General features: G+C 46.7%; 1 protein-coding gene across 1 annotated transcript in view; it reads right to left on the reverse strand.

The window, feature by feature from the left end:
• Positions 1–19,013, reverse strand: part of VWA8 (von Willebrand factor A domain containing 8) — a 1,291,603-nt gene that overhangs the window by 505,552 nt on the left and 767,038 nt on the right. Inside the window, exon 26 of the mRNA XM_085621802.1 lies at positions 14,636–14,787. Within this exon, the coding sequence (XP_085477928.1) occupies positions 14,636–14,787 (152 nt within the window). The remainder of the gene's footprint in view (positions 1–14,635; positions 14,788–19,013) is intronic.

The following is a 19,013-nucleotide window of genomic DNA, read 5'->3' on the forward strand; positions in this document are numbered from 1 at the left end:
TATGGGGCCCAATCAGCCAGTATCATAGACAAGTGTGCATAAAAGGCATCTTGATCTGTATTGCGGGCATAGATGCAACCAAATACTATTATGTCTCCATCTAGGGTGCCCCACACCAAAACATAGCAACCTTGTGTATCTTCTTTTGAGTCCTGTAGTCCAAACAGCACCCCAGATCGCAGCCCCACGGAATAAGCAGACTAGGAAGTATGAAATAGTTGGTCACACCCGCATTTGTGCAATTTGGAGGCCTCCGTGGTGACCAGGTGTGTGTCATGCAAAAAAGCAATATGGGCTTGGCGCCAGTGCAGCGGAGCTAGTATCCTATGCCTCTTTTGTATAGAGCCCATACCCCGTACAATCGAGGTTACCAGATTATAGTGTTTCATCACCAAAGACATATGTGTAATTGTGACAATAAGCCCTCCTCCGAGTGTAGCGCTCCCAAAATCACCCCCGCCACAATAATAGAGGTGACACAAGCAAACATGTTGGCAAAATTAACTAGCAATACTCGGTCCAGTGATTGTTGGTCATTCGACCAAACTTGTGGAAAAAAAGTAACAATACCAAAATTAAGAACCAGGTGCACCTGCTATGCGGGTACAAATAGCCAAATCTGTAAGACATGTTCTAGTGGTACAGAGCAGTCCAGAAGGCAAATAAGGACTAACCAGCCCTCCGGGCCCGGACCCGCACCTAACAATGATAAATAAAAAAACGGAGCCATTGCGAGTCGTCCGACACAGTCTGCCATTGGGCCGCTCAGCAGTAATGGTGGGCAGGTCATAATCTCAATCCGTGGGGATGCACAACATATAAAATCCAGGATGTGTGCATAGCTAGGTGATGCATAATGTTTGTGTAGATCACCATGTCATGCCCAAAATTAAACTAGATGATTGTTCCTTAGTCTTTTTATAATTTGTCTACTGTCTGTGGGGTAAATGCTGGGAAAAGTATTATGCTTCCCACTGTGTCTGAGACGAACTGGAGCAGATGAGGGGGTGTGGTATCAGCAGAATGGTCGCCGACCGCAGAGCTGACAACTGTTCCTTCAGTACCTGCTGCCTGGAGGGACCTCCCCGACCACCACCTTCTCCGCAAGGAGTGAAGCCTCTCAGTCTCCTCTTTTCTTTATGCTTTGTCTTCAACTGAGTTGCATATGGTCGTTCCCTTCATTGGAAGTAAGGGATGAGTTTGTCCAGCCAGTCCATAACTTGTTCAGGGGTGTCAAAAAAGTGTGCTTGTTGGTTTCGTACCACTTTGAGTTTGACCGGGAAGAGAAGAGCGTATGTGAGGCCCACATCACATAGTCGCCTCTTGGATTCCTGAAAGGAGGCCCATCTTCAATGGAGAGCCAACATATAATCTGGGAAGAGAGATACTCTCATGTTATCAATCATAATGGGTGCTTGGTCTCTAGCTGCCAGCAAAAAGACATCACGATCCCAGTAATTAGAGATCTTGGCTATGATCGGTACCGGAGGCGCACCGGGGATTGGTTTCTTGGTAGGGACCCTGTGAGCTCTGTCAACTAGAAACAGGTTCAAGAGCCCTGTAGAGGCCACTGCAGTGTGGAACCATTCCTCCAAGAACTGGGTTGTGTGTGTTCTCTCCGTGCCTTCCGGAAACCCAATAATGCAACTATTGTTGCAGCGAGCCCTCCCCTCCGCATCCTTCACTAGATCCTGCAGGAGATCCAGTTGACATTGGAGTAGGGCCACCTGTGTAATAAGTTGACCATGACATAGAGATAATGTCGAGAGCACCACTTCAGTAGCCTTGACCTTGTCTGACAATTTATGGTGGCATCTTTTAATAGTCTCACATCTGCAGTAATGGCATCCAGGTATTGTTCTATTGCCTGGCATGATACCCTAATTTTCCGCAGGGTAAGGTCTAGCTTGTCCATAAGAGGTGTCGCACCTGAAGAGGGCAAATTGATGTCCAAGTTTTTAGTTGGAGTGCCATCTAGAAGAGGCGGCTGGGAGCTAGTTGGTAATATTGGTCTGTCTGTTTTCGTCCTAGTGAACCCCATAATTACAAAGCCAACTACTTCACCAAAAGGGTCTAGAAAAATAGGACTTTGGGGACAGACAAGGACAGCCGCTGGAAGGTGGTCAGGGGGAGTTATCATGAGCTCCTTGAGAGGTCCGTTCAGTATGGTATACTGTAGTTGGGGGGGCTCATAAAACCGACAGGAGGCAAACAAGCCTGTGGTGTCACTGCTGAAAAGACCGGTGGCCTACAACTCCAGTCGAGGGCCACGGGCTGGAGCAGTTCAGGCTCACACCTCAGGAGTGGTAGGGTATGTTCAAAAGTGAAGTATTCACACAGAGAGATGACTGTCCCAACTGTTTCCTGAATACAGCCTTCTTAATTGTGATCACTTTGCCAGTATTCACGATTGTGCCGTCAGCAGGGCCCTCAGACACAGCAACTCACGGATCTTCCGAATATCCCCTGCACACAATCTCACACCCAGAAGTTGCTGGAGAAGGGTTGCAGGCAGCTTGTCAACAGCGAGTGAGAGGGGGAGATGAGAGATACCTGGGGACCACAGGGTACAGCAGAAGCCGCCCTCCTCACTCACATCAGCCCCACAGAGGCCCACTCTCAGCTCAAATGCTAGTGGGGGGCCGGGCTCTGCATTTTTACAGTGCAAAGAAGTTGGAACGTAGGGGATGGTCCACACCTATATGTCCCCACAATCCAATGAGCAGTGGTAGCTCACCAGAGACCACTGCCCATTACAGCCACTCGATGAGCTCGGCCGCACAGGGAGGTGGGAGTGCGCCGTGTAAGCCGATCTCCAGGACTGGGTGCCCATCAGGAAACACCGGTAGCGGCCTGTTTCACAGTTCTGCAGGAGGTGCAACCAATGTCAGGCACTCCCACACACCAGTCGGTAAATGTGGAGCTTCGCCAACCTTAACGCCCCCTGGCTAGTGACAAGGGTTTCTTCGGTCTCGGTGCACACCATGGGTGTTAATAGGAGGCAGGGACTCGGGAGGTAGTTGCCACCCGCTGTCTTGGCAGCGCAATGCATCCACTGGCCGGCATGTCGAGTAGTTGTCGACACCGACCACGGCTCCCCAGCGGGACGAGAGTCGACTGGTCAGAGGGATCTTCTCTCTACGTCAGGACGGTGCCAGGATCGCGAAATTACAGCTGAGCTCATCGGCTGTTGTACTAAGCATTGTCCGCCATCATGGCAGCGCGCTGTGGCTGCCGGCCCGTTTGGCCGGAGATTGCTGGCAACGAGTTCGTCCACTCTGTGGGACATTCTCTTGTAGATACATGGCCCTTGGTGTTCGCACCGCAGGCCAGGTCCCAGATGGCATCAGGAGGATGTGATTAGGGCTGGATTCCGTGGCGCAGAAGCTCCTCAGCTACACGCCCCCCTACTGTAACCATTTCTTTTATGGAAATCATTTTCAAGCTGTGCCTGAGCTCCGCTACACAAAAACAAGACACAAAATTTAATAACATAGTTTTGTCCAACGGTGCTAATAAAATAGCTTTATCACAAGGTGTTGGCTGCCTTGGCTGCATATAGTACAGCCTGCAGCTTTCTCTCAGCAGCTAAGTGTGATATTAGTTCCAATCACAAACTATACTGAGGGAATTAGGGGGTAAATTATATTTCTAGTATGGGGAAAGGATACTTCTGTCATGGCGAAAGGCGTTCCGCCATGAGAGAAGGAAGACCTAAGTATTTGAAAGTTATTGTCAGGGCTTAATTTTCTTGGAGGGGGTGAGCAATGGCACTCATTTTGGAGAACGAGACATATTTTGTGTCATTAAACCATGACCTTGAGAAAAAAAGAGAAAAGCAGAAAAAATCAAGAGTGTTGCCTTGACCTTTTCAGGGGACCAGGTGCATGCCAAAACTTACACACCAAACTTTACCTTAGGCCCATCCAGCAGAGCGGGGTTGGCACATTCACCCACACAGGATGGGATCTCGTCTTCAAACCCCGGATACCTCACTTCCCTTCTTGCCCCACCGGAAACCAGATATCAGGCTATTAGTACATCTGGAAAGCTCAAACTGCCAGAGTGGATGGTAAGAGAAAATTCCTCTTTACCACAAAGGCATTATCACAGAATGTTGCCAACTGCTACCCTCTGACAAATCTTCTGTGAGACAGCTCTTCTAAACCTAGACAGAAAAAGGTCGGATAGATATGGTGGATGGATAGCAGAGTGAGAGTGGGGGCAGGGACAGGCCTGGGGATCCGGGTACTCTATGTCTGTTGCAATAGGATGAAAACATGGGTAGTCTAGAAATGCCCACTGACCCTTTTTATGTGAAATGGCACTTATACCATTATTGCCAAACATATTGTAATTTATTCATCAAATAATACATACATATATATATTTTGGCTTCATGTACCTTGAGCGACGGCAGTTTGCTTGTCTACATGCTGCCTGAAATTGGGTTACTGGTTTTGTTGGGGGAAGGGGGGTGAAACTCCTCTCAAACAGCAACCACAATCCTTGTGCAATCCCCAAATTAATCTGTACTCAACCCTCTGGTACCTTGGCACGGAGCAGTCAGGCTTAACTTAGAGGTGATGTGTAAGCATTTATGTGGCACTTCAAACAGAGATAAGGGAAAAATACCACACAACAAACATCTCACACTAATTTCAAAACATAAAGTAAATTCATTTTAGTAAATAAAACAAGGCTAAAACTAAAATAATCCAATCAGTAGTACTGGAGCTATGCAACTGCAAAGATTTCAGTGAAAATGGCGCCAAAAAACACAGTGTCAACTGAGGATACCTGGTCGCACCGGACCAGGACAAAGTCACTAGTTAGGGCTGATCGCGATGGAGCACGGGCCGGCTACAGGGATCCAATCAGGCACACTGAATAAATATACCTTAAATCCTGGTTGAGGGCATTGAGAGATTCCGCGTCACGCAGCTGTGGCGATGTGTCGGTTCCGAAGAGCTACGAGGCTGCGAAGTGAGAACCTGTGCCATGGTCAAAACTGCTGTCGATGTGAGAGTCGCGATGCGAGGGCCTGCGTCAGTAAAGCTTTGCACAGCAGTGGTTCTGATGCAGGTTGTGAGGTAGATGAGGAGTCATTGCGCTGAGAGAATTCTCGCAGCAGAGGAGATGCATCAGTTCTGCTGGATCCACAGAGGGGCTGGCAGATCACCTTCAGGCCCACTTCTGAGGGTCCAGGGCTGGGGTGGCACCCACTTGCCAGGGCACTACTCACAGATAGCAGAGTCCAGGTGCTGGGTTCAAGGTTGCTGGAGCCTTCTGACCCTGAGGCTCTAGTCAAGAGTCCAGCCAACTAGCCTTTGCAGTCACTCCATGGTCCTGGGTTCAACAAATGCAGGTCCAGTCCTTCTCACCCAGGCAAGAGGGCAGCACAGGAGGGCAGAAGTCCTTAGGAACAGCGATCCAGCTGAGCAGCAGTCCTTTCAGCAGCACATCAGTCCTTCTTCCTTGCAGAACATTCACAGGACCAGAAGTGTACAGAAGAGTTGGTGTCCTAGATTTATACCTGAACCTTCCTTTGAAGTGAGAGAAGCTTCTAGAGGTTTCCTTTAGAAGTTCCCAGGCATCCTGCATTCCCTGTCCTAGCTCCAGAATAACTACAAGGAGTATGAATCCCTTTGTGTGGAGACAGAACACAGCATATTTAAGCGTTAGTACGGCTGTGCCAGTCCCAGTGATAGCCCAACCAGGCACAACTATGATCTCTCTAGTGTGTAGCTGTCTAGGAGGCATACACAAAGCCCAGCTATCAGCTACACCCAGTCATGTGACCCAGAGACAGGCTGCAGGCACTAAATGGTTAAGGCAGGAAAATGCCAATGTTCTAAAAGTGGCACTTTCAAAATTGTCATTGAATATCTGACTTCACCACAAGAGAGGATTTTTCATTACAATTCCAAAGACACCAAACACGAACAAGGTACCTGTTCCCATTTTGACATTACAGCTTAATACATGTAATAAAGTTAACTACAGTGTTATCCTATCTGAGAGATAGGCCTTGCAGTAGTGAAAATTTAATTTAAGAGTTTTTCACTATGAGGGCATGTAAAACTTATAAGTACATGCCCAACTTTTTTCATACACTGCACCCTGCCCTCTGTGTTGCCCAGGGCCTACCCTAGGAGTGTCTTATATTTCCATACACTACACCCTGCCCTCTGGCCTCCTGAGAGCCTACCCTAGGAGTGACTTATATGTAATAAAAATGACGCTTTTGGGGCTGTCAAAAGGTTTATTTTGGCAGAGTTTATGCTGTACACACAGACTGTAATGGCAAACCTGAGGCATGCTTAAAGGCTACTTCAGTGGGTAGCACAATCAGTTCTGCAGGCCAACTAGCAGCATTTCATTTTCAGACTTTTAGCACAGGTAGTGCCACTTTACTAGGAGCTTACAAGTAAATCAAATATGCCAATTTGGTATAAGCCAATTCTACAATGTATTAGGGAGAGAGCATAAGCACTTTAGCACTGGTTAGCAGTGATAAAGACTCCCAAAGCCAAAGAAAAACGGGTGCAGCAAAAAAATGAGGAGTGAATGCAAAAGGTTTGGGGATGACCTTCCAGAAAGGGCCAAGTCCAACACTGCCATAGGAGGCAAATTAGTCTAGTCACATTGGTCTCTGACGCACCCGCTTGTGAATGCCATAGCTTTGAAGTCACTCTTTTGTGCCACACTATAAGGTGCACATCAAAATGGTAGGCAACCCAATAACCCCTTGAGAGCGCTTGGGTATCAACCTAGATAAAGATAATTTGCCAACAAAGTGATCATTTGAAAATTATCAATCAAAAATTAAATATCGATAGTATGTCCCAGAGTGGTGACAAGAAGAATTAAACTAGAGGCATAAATGCCATTTGAATGGCCATGAATTATTTAGAGAAGGAACAGGTATATACAACATCTGATTTAACAGAATTATCTATACTAGTTATGTTTACAAATAATTCAGAATATATGGTACATAAAACATACATAACCCTGCATACATTAATCATGATCGTATACGGTAAACACAAAATCTTTTTTCAAATTCATCGGTTGCTCTATGTAAAGTCCACTCTGTATATGTGGAACTAAGTCCATCGTATGCATCAATTGACAGGGATCCAAGGGTCTATACTTGAGAACTGGAGCAGGCCTCAATGTTTCAGTCTCCAGTGTCAGTAATAAGCCTATGTTGCCAATACGTGATGTAATCACCGGCTGCTCACCATTGATTCAGTCTATGTGGAGCATAATTTGTTCTTAAAGCAGTTTAGATAAGGACTTTAACTGCAAATACATATTCCTTCTTTACCCATACCTGATTCAGTCATTTAGCTCATTAACCAAAAACACTCAAGCCAGGTTTTCATACAATTCACAGCTAGATTTGTTTATCTTTTTGGGTCTGCTTGAATCTTAATAATAAATATAGGTCCTGAGGATAGCTTTGCGTACTACTGACATTAGAAGCTTGTTAATTTGTGAAAACTAGCTCAACTTTAGAAATATGTATAGAATTTCTGGTGAACTCTGTGACCACAGCAGCTCACTGCTATGCTCCTAAATGCCATGAGTCTGTATGCATGAGTGCTAGCAGGCCTATCAATATAGTTGCACACATTGCTGTGTCTGCATATGAGCATGAATGTATGAATCTCTGTGCATATGTGCCAAAATACTGTGCGTCTATCTGCATGTCTGTAAGTGCCACACAACCATAACACCTATTGTCAATGCCAATGCTTGTTTGCGGTGGCTGAGTGTTATCCATCACCTTTCTTTTGCCTTTTGATTTCCCACACGTAACCACTATTTGTTGGCCTTCATCTTTCCTCCTACTGACCTACTGTGTGATCTCTGACCAGACCGGCGTAGCGCCATGATTCAATGGCACACTCGATTCGATTTGATTTAGGCTTTACTCAGTATATGTAAACAGCCATAAAAGTGGATACAATTATAAAAAAAGAAATACAAGCAACTAAAACCCATAATAACAAATACAAGCAATTAAAACCTGTGAAAACGATCCAGAACAGTACTTAAGAATAAATAGTTAACTTCATCCTTATTCACAGAATACAGTTAATAAACCTCAAATCTATGAATAGTGGTACAGTCCTTTATTATTTATAAAGTAATACTTTTTCGTTAATTAATTGCTTTCAAGATAAAAAGTGCAATATTAAAACAGACCTGCTATCATTCAGGTCAAGCAAAGATTTCAGAGGGGCAATATGTGATCTAATATTTCGTGCTACCAAAAAGGGTTTTAAATAAAAACACCTAAAATTCGAATAAAAATCACAGAATAGCATATAATGAATTGTGCTTTGTTTACTCAGCCCATCTCTGGGACAAGGGATTGTATCTACGGGGCAAGATTTCATAGACGGGAAGGCTACCAGATGATGGGTGGTCCCAAATCTAAATCTAGTTAAAACAAAACGATGCGATAAATTAGTAACCCTGGATAAATAGCTTTGGCAGCCTTCTTCCAACAGTAGTGACATATGAAACATAAAAGTTGACTTTCCCCGTTCTGACCACATGCGAGATAACTTTATATAATTCATAAAGGTATCTTTAATAAACTGTTTGGCTACTGAGGTCACCTGAGAGGGATATGACCGGATTGCATCTTAAAAAAAACTACTAAAGATTGAATTAATGTAGCCCAACCAAGGAATGCACAAAGCTTTATCCAAGGACAGACAATCTAGGATAATTGATTTGGTGAAGCTTGTCTCGTCTTTAACTCTTAGAGCGTGCCAAAGCAGCAGATGGCGCAGTGTAATCAGGTACTCTAGATACTGTAGACCAACCTCCTGGTGAGCAATCTCTGTAGAGACTGACATGGGTAAACATAATAAACGCTTTAGGAAACAATTTTCCTCTAACTTGTAAAGGTTTATTATTTTTTAAAAACACACGCACCCCATAGGTAGCAATGTGTAACTACAACAAATGATGGATGGAATGCTGAATGATTCAAACATTCTCCCCCCTGTCAAGAGAGCTGGGTTAAATCCATCATTTCTTTGCCCACTACGCCACCCCAGTTTGGACCCAGCCATATGCAAATCAGTCTTCACTCTGTGCCTCATGGGAACAGTCCAGACCCGGCCAGACACAGAGACACGACCCCCAGAGGCCCCGCACCGACCCCAGCTCTATCTGGTATGCTCCAACTGCCACCGGGGGGAAGCAGGGCACGTCGCAGGTCACAAACCCGGCAGCCGAAGAAAAGCAGAGATAGCTGCAAGATAACCTGTGCGAGTGCCCAGAGCAGAGCTCAGCTGGGCCAAAGAAAGTATATACAAAAGGACCTCTGAAAGAGGGGCAGAATGGTAATCCACAGCATTTGCTGTGCACCATGCCACAAATTTGTCCCATCTACAGGCATATACCGATTTAGGGGAGGGACGCCTGGCTACCAAGATGACCTCACAGACTTCAGGCGGAAGGTCGAAAGCTGTCAACTGTTGCTGCTCAATCTCCACGCAAGGAGGTGGAGACTGGAGCGGTTCGGGTGAAGAACCATCCCTTGCTGCTGCGACAGAATATCCTCCCGAAGGAGCAGTCTGGTAGGGGGATCCATGGCCATGCTCAGAAGCTCGGGGTACCAGACTCTTAATGATCAGTCCGGAGACACAAGGATAATTTGTGCGGCCTGGTCGCCCTTGATCTTCTTGAGCACTTGGGGCAGAAGTAGTACAGGCAGAAAGGCATACAGGAGGCCGCAGTTCCACTCGCAACGAAAGGAGCCGCCAAGTGAGTGCCCTCTTGAAAACTCCAGCGCGCAATACTTCTGACATTGCGTGTTCTCTTCTGAGGCGATCTAACCAAGGCTCTCCGGACCACTGAAATTTACCTTGCACCACCTCCGAATGAAGAATTCATTTGTGATCCACCAAGCACCAACGGCTGAGTTTGTACGCCCTGGCATTCAGAGAACCCGCCAGGTATTGAACCACCAGGGTTATTCCCTGATGTTCCAGCCATGCCAGAGGTGGACAGCCTCCTGACAAAGGGTCCACGACCCCAACCCGTCCTGTTTGTTGCAGTACCATATGGCGGTGATGTTGTCTGTGAACACCTGCATCACTTTCACTTTGAGAGAGGGAAGGACTGCCTTAAATGCCAGTCTGATCGCCCAGAGCCCCAGCAGGTTGCTATGGAAGCCCGGATTCCGCAGGAGACCAGACGCTTCTGATCTCTGCCTCCCCAGATGGCCTCCCCATCCCAGGAGTGATGCATCCGTCACTACCATTATATCTGGTTGGGAAAGGGAGAGGGATCAGCCTCTGACCCAATCTTGGTTAGTTAACCAGCACTGCAGATGTGTCACAGTCCCCTCTGAGATCTGGACATAGTCGGAAAGATTCCCCTGATGCTGCGCCCACTGGAACTTCAGGTCCCACTGCAGAGCTCACATAAGCCACCTGACATGGTCCACCAGGAGGATGCAGGAGGCCATGAGGTCCAGCAGCCTCAGAGTCATTCTCACTGAAATCCGGGATAGAGGCTTAAACATCGGTATCATAGCCCGAATATCCCGGACTCGCTGTTCGGGAGGATAGGCCCGAAACTGCACTGTGTCCAGAACAGCTCCGATGAAAGGGAGCGTCTGAGAGGGCGTCAGGTGTGACTTTGGCATGTTTATAGTGAACCCCAGCGAATATAGGAGGTCCACCATAGTCTTGAGGTGGGAGACAACAGCCTGGCGCAAGCCCACCTTCAACAGCCCGTCATCTAGATAGGGGAAGACTGGAACCCCTGATCTGCGCAGATGAGCTGTGACCACTTCCATCACCTTTGTGAACATCCGAGGGGCACTGGTAAGGCCAAAGGGGAGCACGTGAACTGAAAGTGCTCATGGCCCGCCGTGAACCGTAGATAGCGTCTGTAGGCTGGCAGGACAGGAATGTGAAAATAAGCGTCCTGCAAGTCCAATGCCACCATCCAGTCTCCGGGGTCGAGGGCAGACAGGACTTGAGCTAATGTGACATCTTAAACTTCTCATTCTGGAACAAGCAGTTGAGGGCCCGTAGGTCTAGAATAGGACATAGGTCTTTGTCCTTCTTGGGCACCAGAAAGTAGAGGGAATAGCAACCACGGCCTACTTCTGGCGCAGGGACCCTCTCTATAGCTCCCTTGGCCAAAACAGCGGAGACTTCCTGGTGGAAAAGTGACAAATGATCCACCGACATGCGACCATAAGACAAGTGTCATAGAGGGAAGGGTAGAACCCACCTGTCCGATGTGATGGATTGCCAGAGGAGGAGGTGATGGCGAATTCTGCCTCTAATTGGCTGGAGATGGGCCTGGAACATCAGACTAGGAGGGTTTGGAGGCAGTGTCAGGGGGGCAGATGGTAGACTGGAATACGTTTAGGGGAGGAACCTGCACCCCTCCGATAGTAGATCCGGTCTCAGAAGATGATGAGCAATACGAAAACTGTTTATCCACTGTAAACCTTACAATGTATGCCAGATGTGAGATATGCTTCTGTTTTACAATGGACGATGATGGAAACCACTTTTACATGACTGTGTTATGCTGTAAATATCAACATTGCAAGTCCTATCCTCAATAAAAAATGTTTAAAAAAAAATAATAATACAGTCAACCTTTGAGGCTCTTTGCTCAAATGACCAACCTATCCCACTCTCTTGGTTAGTAAAATTGGGTGTGCTCTTCCCACTGGATATTGACAATTCCTATAGAGCCAGTGTATCACTCTATTTTTCAAGGTTTCATGGGTTTTTATTTGACTTGGCGGCAAAAAGGGGGGAGCGGGGGTGTTGGGAGGGGGCTTAACCAAATAGGCCACATAAGGGCAACACGCTGGAGGCAAATTGATCATAACATCGTGCCCTAACAAATTTACAGCATTGTCCCCCACTAGAATTGCGAGGCAGTATGATGTATATGGCTTAATGTTAACTGTGCCTTAACCACTGAGCCTGGCAGAGGAGTAGACCGTGTTTTATCCTCTGATACAAATATACTTGCAAAGTCCCTTTGAGTTGGCCCAGAAACAAAGCTAACCCCAGGGAGATTTCCTGTATGATGTTGGGCTGCCCTGGAATTAGTTTCGGGCAAAGAGAGTACTATGGCTTGTGGTGAAGACTTATCTGTATTATCGACCCTCATATCACCAGAAGGAACATTTTGACAGAAAGATTTAATCTTTTCAACTTCTCCAATCAGGCACTCCAACTTTTCTCTGATTGGGGATAATAGATCTTTCATTACAGTTGTAATTCTGATCATAAATGATGCCCAGTGTGTCTCATCAAAAGGGACTGGGCAGTTAACGGCCTTCGGATATACTGAGGCGGTGGGCACACAAGCACACATTCCACCAGCTACCACTGGAGCCTTCTTACACTTTCTTTTTCTCTTTCGTGTCGGAAGGCGGGCGATAAAAGTAGGGTTCTCACTTAGGGAATCTGGCACGGCCTCTGATGGCAAATGGGGAACTGTAGGAACACCGAGCCCTCAACAACAGTAGAATGTTGCAACGCCCCTTGCTGCAACTCACATGCAGGGGGCAAAGCAACATCAATGTTAGGCCCCCCAGGGTCCCCGACACCCAAAGATAGACATCGTTCTGCCACATCCATTTCTTTAGAGATGACATTTACTGCCCACACTAAGAAGGAGTTATTTGTGGTGCGGGGAGTATCAGCCATGGGTGGGGCCTTTGCGGCCTTGTGTTTGCCCATGCAGTCGCTTAAGACCTATATTGACCACATAAGCAGAAAAAGGCAAAAGAGGTTTGGTCCTGCTCGACAACCAGATAGCCAACCCAGCCCCCGTGCAATTCAATGGGGACAGATAAAAGTGAAGCAACAGTACCCTCAATATCACCAGTATCATAACAATGGGCCAAGCAGCTCCTACAATGAAACTACATGAAACTCAATAACTGAGCACGGCTCCTGTTTCAAAATTAGCACTGGTCATGAGTAAATAGTGTCTAGCCCCAGTTCATCTCCAAGTGTAACTATCTGGTTTTGCTAAAGTCACTTCTACTAAATACACAGTACCGTGTGTGTTTTTTTTTTTCCTGGAGCAGGTGTCCAGGGGTTGGCCCAGCCCGGCCTCTTCTGGTCAATGATGGGCAAGGACAGACACGTCCTTTGCCAGGGCACGGCCTGAGTTTGGCCGGCACGCATCCCACGCTATGACATGCTGTAGTGCGCTATGTAGCGTGGGAAGAGCTGCCCGGGTGCTGAAAATCCCAGGGACCACCTCTGAAGCCCTCAGAATTTTGGTGTGGGGAGAGGATGTGGTCTTACGGCTTCACTGACGACTTTGGAGCTGGGAAACCAAGGTTCGAGCCTCAGGGTCGACTCCACATCCTGTGATTCTGGGCAAATCACTTAATCTTCCCATGGCCCAAAATAATTAAAATGTATGTGTCCTTGTGTAACGTAACCTGTGCTCATGTAAAGCACTCCAATACCTTTCGGTCGAGTTCACGCTATATAAATCTGCAAAAAAAAAAAATGTGGAGTTCGAGCCATGATGAAGGTCCCGGTACACTCAAGAGCAGACCTGGGACCAACCTAAGATAATATAAACCTTATCTTCTCACAACAAAGCCCAACAGTGTGGAACAAGCAACAAACTGCCGTTAATAGTGTCTGATTTGTCGAAAAAATGAAACAAAAATGTTGTAAAAAAAAGACTGACAATGCAGATTACAAATTACAGCCGCAATGACCCTACAAAAGCTTTTCCCTGCTGTGCTGCGGGTATCTGGGCTAGCATCTCAATGTACTGAGCCGTGGGCTGGCAACTTCCGGTCCTTTGAGCCTCATCCTGGCTGTCCCAGATAAAGTGCACCCCCGCCATCCGGCCGCCATCTTGGATGGGAAATATTTGTTTCTTGTTCCAGTACTTGTACCGTGTGAGTTAAGCCTTTGCCTGGATAAGTTAAACTGAGAAATGCTGACCAGTAACAAGAAAATTGAAATTGGAAGAAAATAGCACAGTGCTTAATCACATGATAGCGGTCTTTTATCAACACGGCCAGGATTTAAAAACGTCAAAACCACAAGGGACCTACTTGGATGTGTGTTTTGATTAAGTCACTGCCGAGTTTTTGCAGAGGGGGTGGATATCGTGGTGTGTCGCCTGATGACGACTAAAATGGGTAATATTTCACAGCTTGTACTACAGATTGTGAGGAACAAGTACACCCCTTTATGGGTGCCTGAGTGAAGTATTCAAATGGAGGAACAGTTTAGTCTTAACGCCTTTGCAGGCTGCGTTATGGGAAATATTCTATAATAGCAACAAAACACATAGACTGAGTAAGAAACAAATATTTCCCTTTATTAGGCTTTAGAAAATAATTGAACAACTCCTCATTGTAATGTTTAATATAGTAAAACAAAACGTTACTGGGTTTGCACTTTTTAACACTTGCCAGTAACGCACTTTATGAATCCTATTAATATTTACACATATTGCCATTTCAGCAGCGGTTCAAGTTATCCAGGTGAAACTCCATCAGCTAGCAGCAGGTGACAGATTTATCAAACGTTATACAAAAATGCAAACGGCGGATGTGGAAGATTTTAGAAAGGCTTACTCCTTGGCCAGATGCACGCTGGTGGGCTTTGCGCCTATAGGTATCCCATGTTTATGCAAAGATTTTATCAAAATTTCTCGCATATCTTGGTTGTAGGAGTCAAAGTCGAAGACGTTTCGAACAACACTTGCCAGTCCTTCGTTTGGAAATTTCTGAAAAAAGAACGCAAAATGATCAAAGGGTGTGGACTGCTCTTTCACACAAAGGCAGCTGTCGCACATTCTTCAACTTGGCAAGGTGTCTAAGCGAGCAAAGGCCTTGCCCAAGGTGGTATAGGGCAACAACGAATAACAGAGCAGGACTGGCTCAGCCTTTCATCCTTCTAAGGTCAACAAAGTCAGTAACATTGCATTGGAGAACGGATATCATATATTATTCAGCAAGCTGGATACAATTCACTTTGTAATTTGCACAATATGAATACAAGCATTTTATGTATATGCTTCTCCCATAAAAAATAAAATAGTAATAATAGTAAGAACTAATATTACTATTATTTTATCATGTATTATAAAAAGCTTCGTACCACACTTCTGCAATTTCTAAGAGCTGTAAATTCAAGGTATTACTATTACACAAACTAATGTTAATCAATTAACCAACCTCGGAAGGATGGAAGGCTGAGCTGGGCCTGCAGGGATTCAACATTGTGATCTGCAGATCATACCTCATGTCAGCAATGACTAGTTAACTCACTGAGCCATCCTGATGGAGATCAAGCAGTTCAACAAACTATGAAAAATATAAAACCAGACTTACATAAATAAAAATAAAAAACATCAATTGAGTCACTGCAGAAACTATGAGTTCAAAAGGGTACCTATCCCAAAAACAAGTATTGGCAAAGTCAATATGTCTCACCTATGAGAGCTATTCCTTTAGCCATACTGCACAGCAGCACGACTAAAATATATATAAAAAAACAAAACACAATGACGCTGCCAGCGCGAATGCATTGTTTTTTTGCTTTTTTTTAAAATAAATGAGTGGTCTAGGGGGCCGAGGCAACACTGAAGTGGGGAGCACAGCAAAGAAGGGTGTGGGTGAGACGAGAGGTCACGCAAGAGATAATGGGGAAGCACACAGACAATGGAGGGGATGGGGAAGCAAGCGGACAATGGAGTGTGGGTGGGAGGGGATGGGGAATCAAGCTGGCAACAGCGGGCAGATGGGAGGGGCTGAGAGAGGAATCTGACAGCGGAGGGCTGGTGGAAAGGGCTGGGGCACCAAGCTGACCACAGAGGGGGGAAGTAGGGGATGGGGCCCAAGTTGACAGCAGAGGCCGGGTGGCAGAGTCAGCAATCTACAATTGAGGGTAGGTTAGAGTGGAAGGAAGAGCAAGCTGACAACAGAGGGAGGGGATGGGTAAGCAGGCTGGCAACAAAGGGCGGGTAGGAGAAGCAAACATACAACAGAAGGTGCGTGGGCTGGAGGAGCAGACAGACAAGGGGATGGTGGGGAAGTAAAAACAGCAAGGGAAGGTGGATGGGGAGGAAGAAAGAATGGCAACTGAGGGAGAGTGAGAAAGAGGAACATGGATGGAGGGAAACATCATGAGGGAGACAGCTGGAAACACAAGCCCTCTCTTAGAATGCTTAAACAAAAAGGAAAATGTAGGACCTTAAAAATGAGCACTTGAAGGACAAGGAGAGGGCCAAACACAAGAAGGGGAAGGAAATCCTATTGAAGTTGACAAATAAGAAGCAAGCAAATGAGAGTGACAGTGATGCCAGCCAATGGTAAGCAGTGAGCCAGGTCTAGGGCCGCTGTAAGCTAACAACGTGTTTCATAACAGACAGTGCATGCACTGCCTTAGACGACACCAAACAACATAACCAGGATGGTAGAATAAAAAGATAATTGACAACATGCAAGAGAAAGCGAAGCCGAGGAACTCTGATTTTGGCGGTAACTGAGCTGCAAATGTAGGCGAGAGCCATGCAGGTTTTTCAGGAAGACCACTGGATATGTATGTCAGGATTCCGCCGCCGGTTGGGCACTGACTGCAGCCGGAAGAGCAGCTACCAGAACTACAATTCCCGGTGTGCAACGCGCGAGTCGCGTCTCCCGTGACTCGCACGCGCGCCGCCACGGGAATGAGTATAAGGGAGGCTCTACCCGGAAGAAGTCGCCGATTATTCAGGCGAATGCCCGCAGCAGTACCCAGAGACCTACGAGATGGCGAGAGTGCGGTCCGCACTATTTACGGGGCCGTCTGTCCCAGGAATTGCTCCAACGCCCCTCCATAGATCAGGGGTGGTTCTTCTCCACGCCACCACAGCGCTTCCCTGTTTTCCCCTATTGGTTGGTCTGCCACCGCCTTTCAGGTGCTTTGCATATCAGAGGAGAGCGTTTCCAAGGAGAAGGAACTCCTGTTTTTGTATCCCCCTGTTGGAGAGACCGGCGAGGACGTGGTCTCATGCAGGGAGGAAGACTGCGAACCGTGCGTAACAGCTAGCTTACTGGAAGGGAGCGGCTGCTTCCTTTGCTAAAGTAGTGATGCATGAAAGCTGACCGTTTTGAAATCATGCACAGTACACTTATGTAACCAGAGAGAACCTTGTTCACCTAAAACGTGTAATTCTCGTTTCCTGAGTGCGACATTGTCCTTTACCTTGCTTTGAGTCAGCCAAGTCGTCAAGGGTATATGGATATACTGCAAAGAACTTTGATCACAGGAACAGTAGGGCTTGTACAAGACTGTATTGTATCGAGACCCTATCATTCACTTGTGCTGAGATTTGTTGTCTTTTTTTTGTTATCTCCACAATTATTTTGTCTAGGCGAGGGGGACCAGAGAGGGTGTACGGGCGTTTTCTGTCTTGCTGAGACAGCAGTGCCACACATGTGTTTTGGGTATGTGATGCCAGGGGAATCTCTCTCTCTCTCTCTCTGTTGTAGCGAGACGTCTGAGGTGGAGAACTTCGGAAACATTGTCCAATGCGTGCTCTCTATCCAGGCTATTCAACCACCCACCTTCTTACGTTTCAGGTAGTACGTTCTAGGCCTTTCAGGGCAATACAAAGTGTAAAAATCAAAGTTAATTGTTCCACATGATACATGAAGTAGCATTAACCTAGTGTACTTTTGTCGTCCGCAGATCTCCCTCCACGCTGTGCCTACCCTTTCCTTCCCCCACTTGACTATCCCAATAGTCCAAGTGTATTTATATTCCGGACTTGGGGCCGTCGAGAGGTGGACCCCCTTGAGCATCAGCACAATTCTGAGGACCCCGAGGGGTGGAACCCGACAATGTAAATACATTTCATGTGGATCCACTCTATATAAATGTATCATTAGGCTAGCCTAGAAATATGGCATGGATCCGGCTGTCTTGGATCTGTGCTGCACACTCCTGCTACAATGCAATGAACTTTAATGCAACATCTTTGAAAGAAATGCCTAAAAAACTAATTTCTGAAACACCGCACAGTCCAGTGAAAGGGAGTGTCAAGTTCTCAGCTGTCAAGCCCATCGAGAACCACTGACTACCTCTGCAGGTAGGTGTCAGGCAGCTAATACACCCCCGTCTGAGGAATCAAGAGGAATCAAGGGGAAACAGGGAAAAGGGGTAAGAGAAAGCCAGGGCTGGATTCAATTGGCGATGCTGACTGAGGACTTTGAAGGGTTATGGACTAGCTACATGATTGGTTGAAAAAAATGACATACGAGTCTGGAATATGATATATCGAAAGCCAGAAAAACTAGGTAGACCGACAGAATGAATATTATCCGTCTAAACGGTAAATATGCAGTACGAGCTACTGTCCGACTAAGACAGCAGACGGGAAACCCAGGATGTCAAAAGACAGTCAGGTTGTAAGCTGAATATTTTGATAAACAAGTTTTATTAGGTTTTGTAAAAACACAATAAGAAACGTTGAGCCTGACGAACCACCACTGTACAAGCGCACGGAGTGAGATCACTCCCCACCCGTCCCCACCCAAAGCCCCACCCCCGCCCCTACCCCCCGAAACACCCAATCAGAATACATTGCCCAACCATTTCCCCCATACTCTACGATATTTCTTGGGGCAGCCCCTCGCCTGGTAGAGAGTCCGTTCCTGGGCCGCACACCAGTCCACACCAGCACTCCATTTGGCCAAGGCAGGCGGTTGTGGGTGTTTCCATGCCGCTGCAATATCCCGTTTTGCCACCATTAACGCTGTCATAAGGAACAGCTTCTCTGCGCGGGTACCCTGTAGAACGTCAGTGATGCCCAGCAGGGCGTGTCTAGGATTATGTGACACTTCCCAGCCAAACACCTCTGTGAGATCAGCCTCTATGCCCCTCCAGTAATCCCCAAGATCCGGACAGGACCACACCATATGGATGAAGTCGGCCGGGTCAAAACCACAGCGGGGGCAAGATGCGTCA

This window comes from Triturus cristatus, chromosome 8 (assembly GCF_964204655.1).
Source record: "Triturus cristatus chromosome 8, aTriCri1.1, whole genome shotgun sequence".
Classification (NCBI taxonomy): domain Eukaryota; kingdom Metazoa; phylum Chordata; class Amphibia; order Caudata; family Salamandridae; genus Triturus; species Triturus cristatus.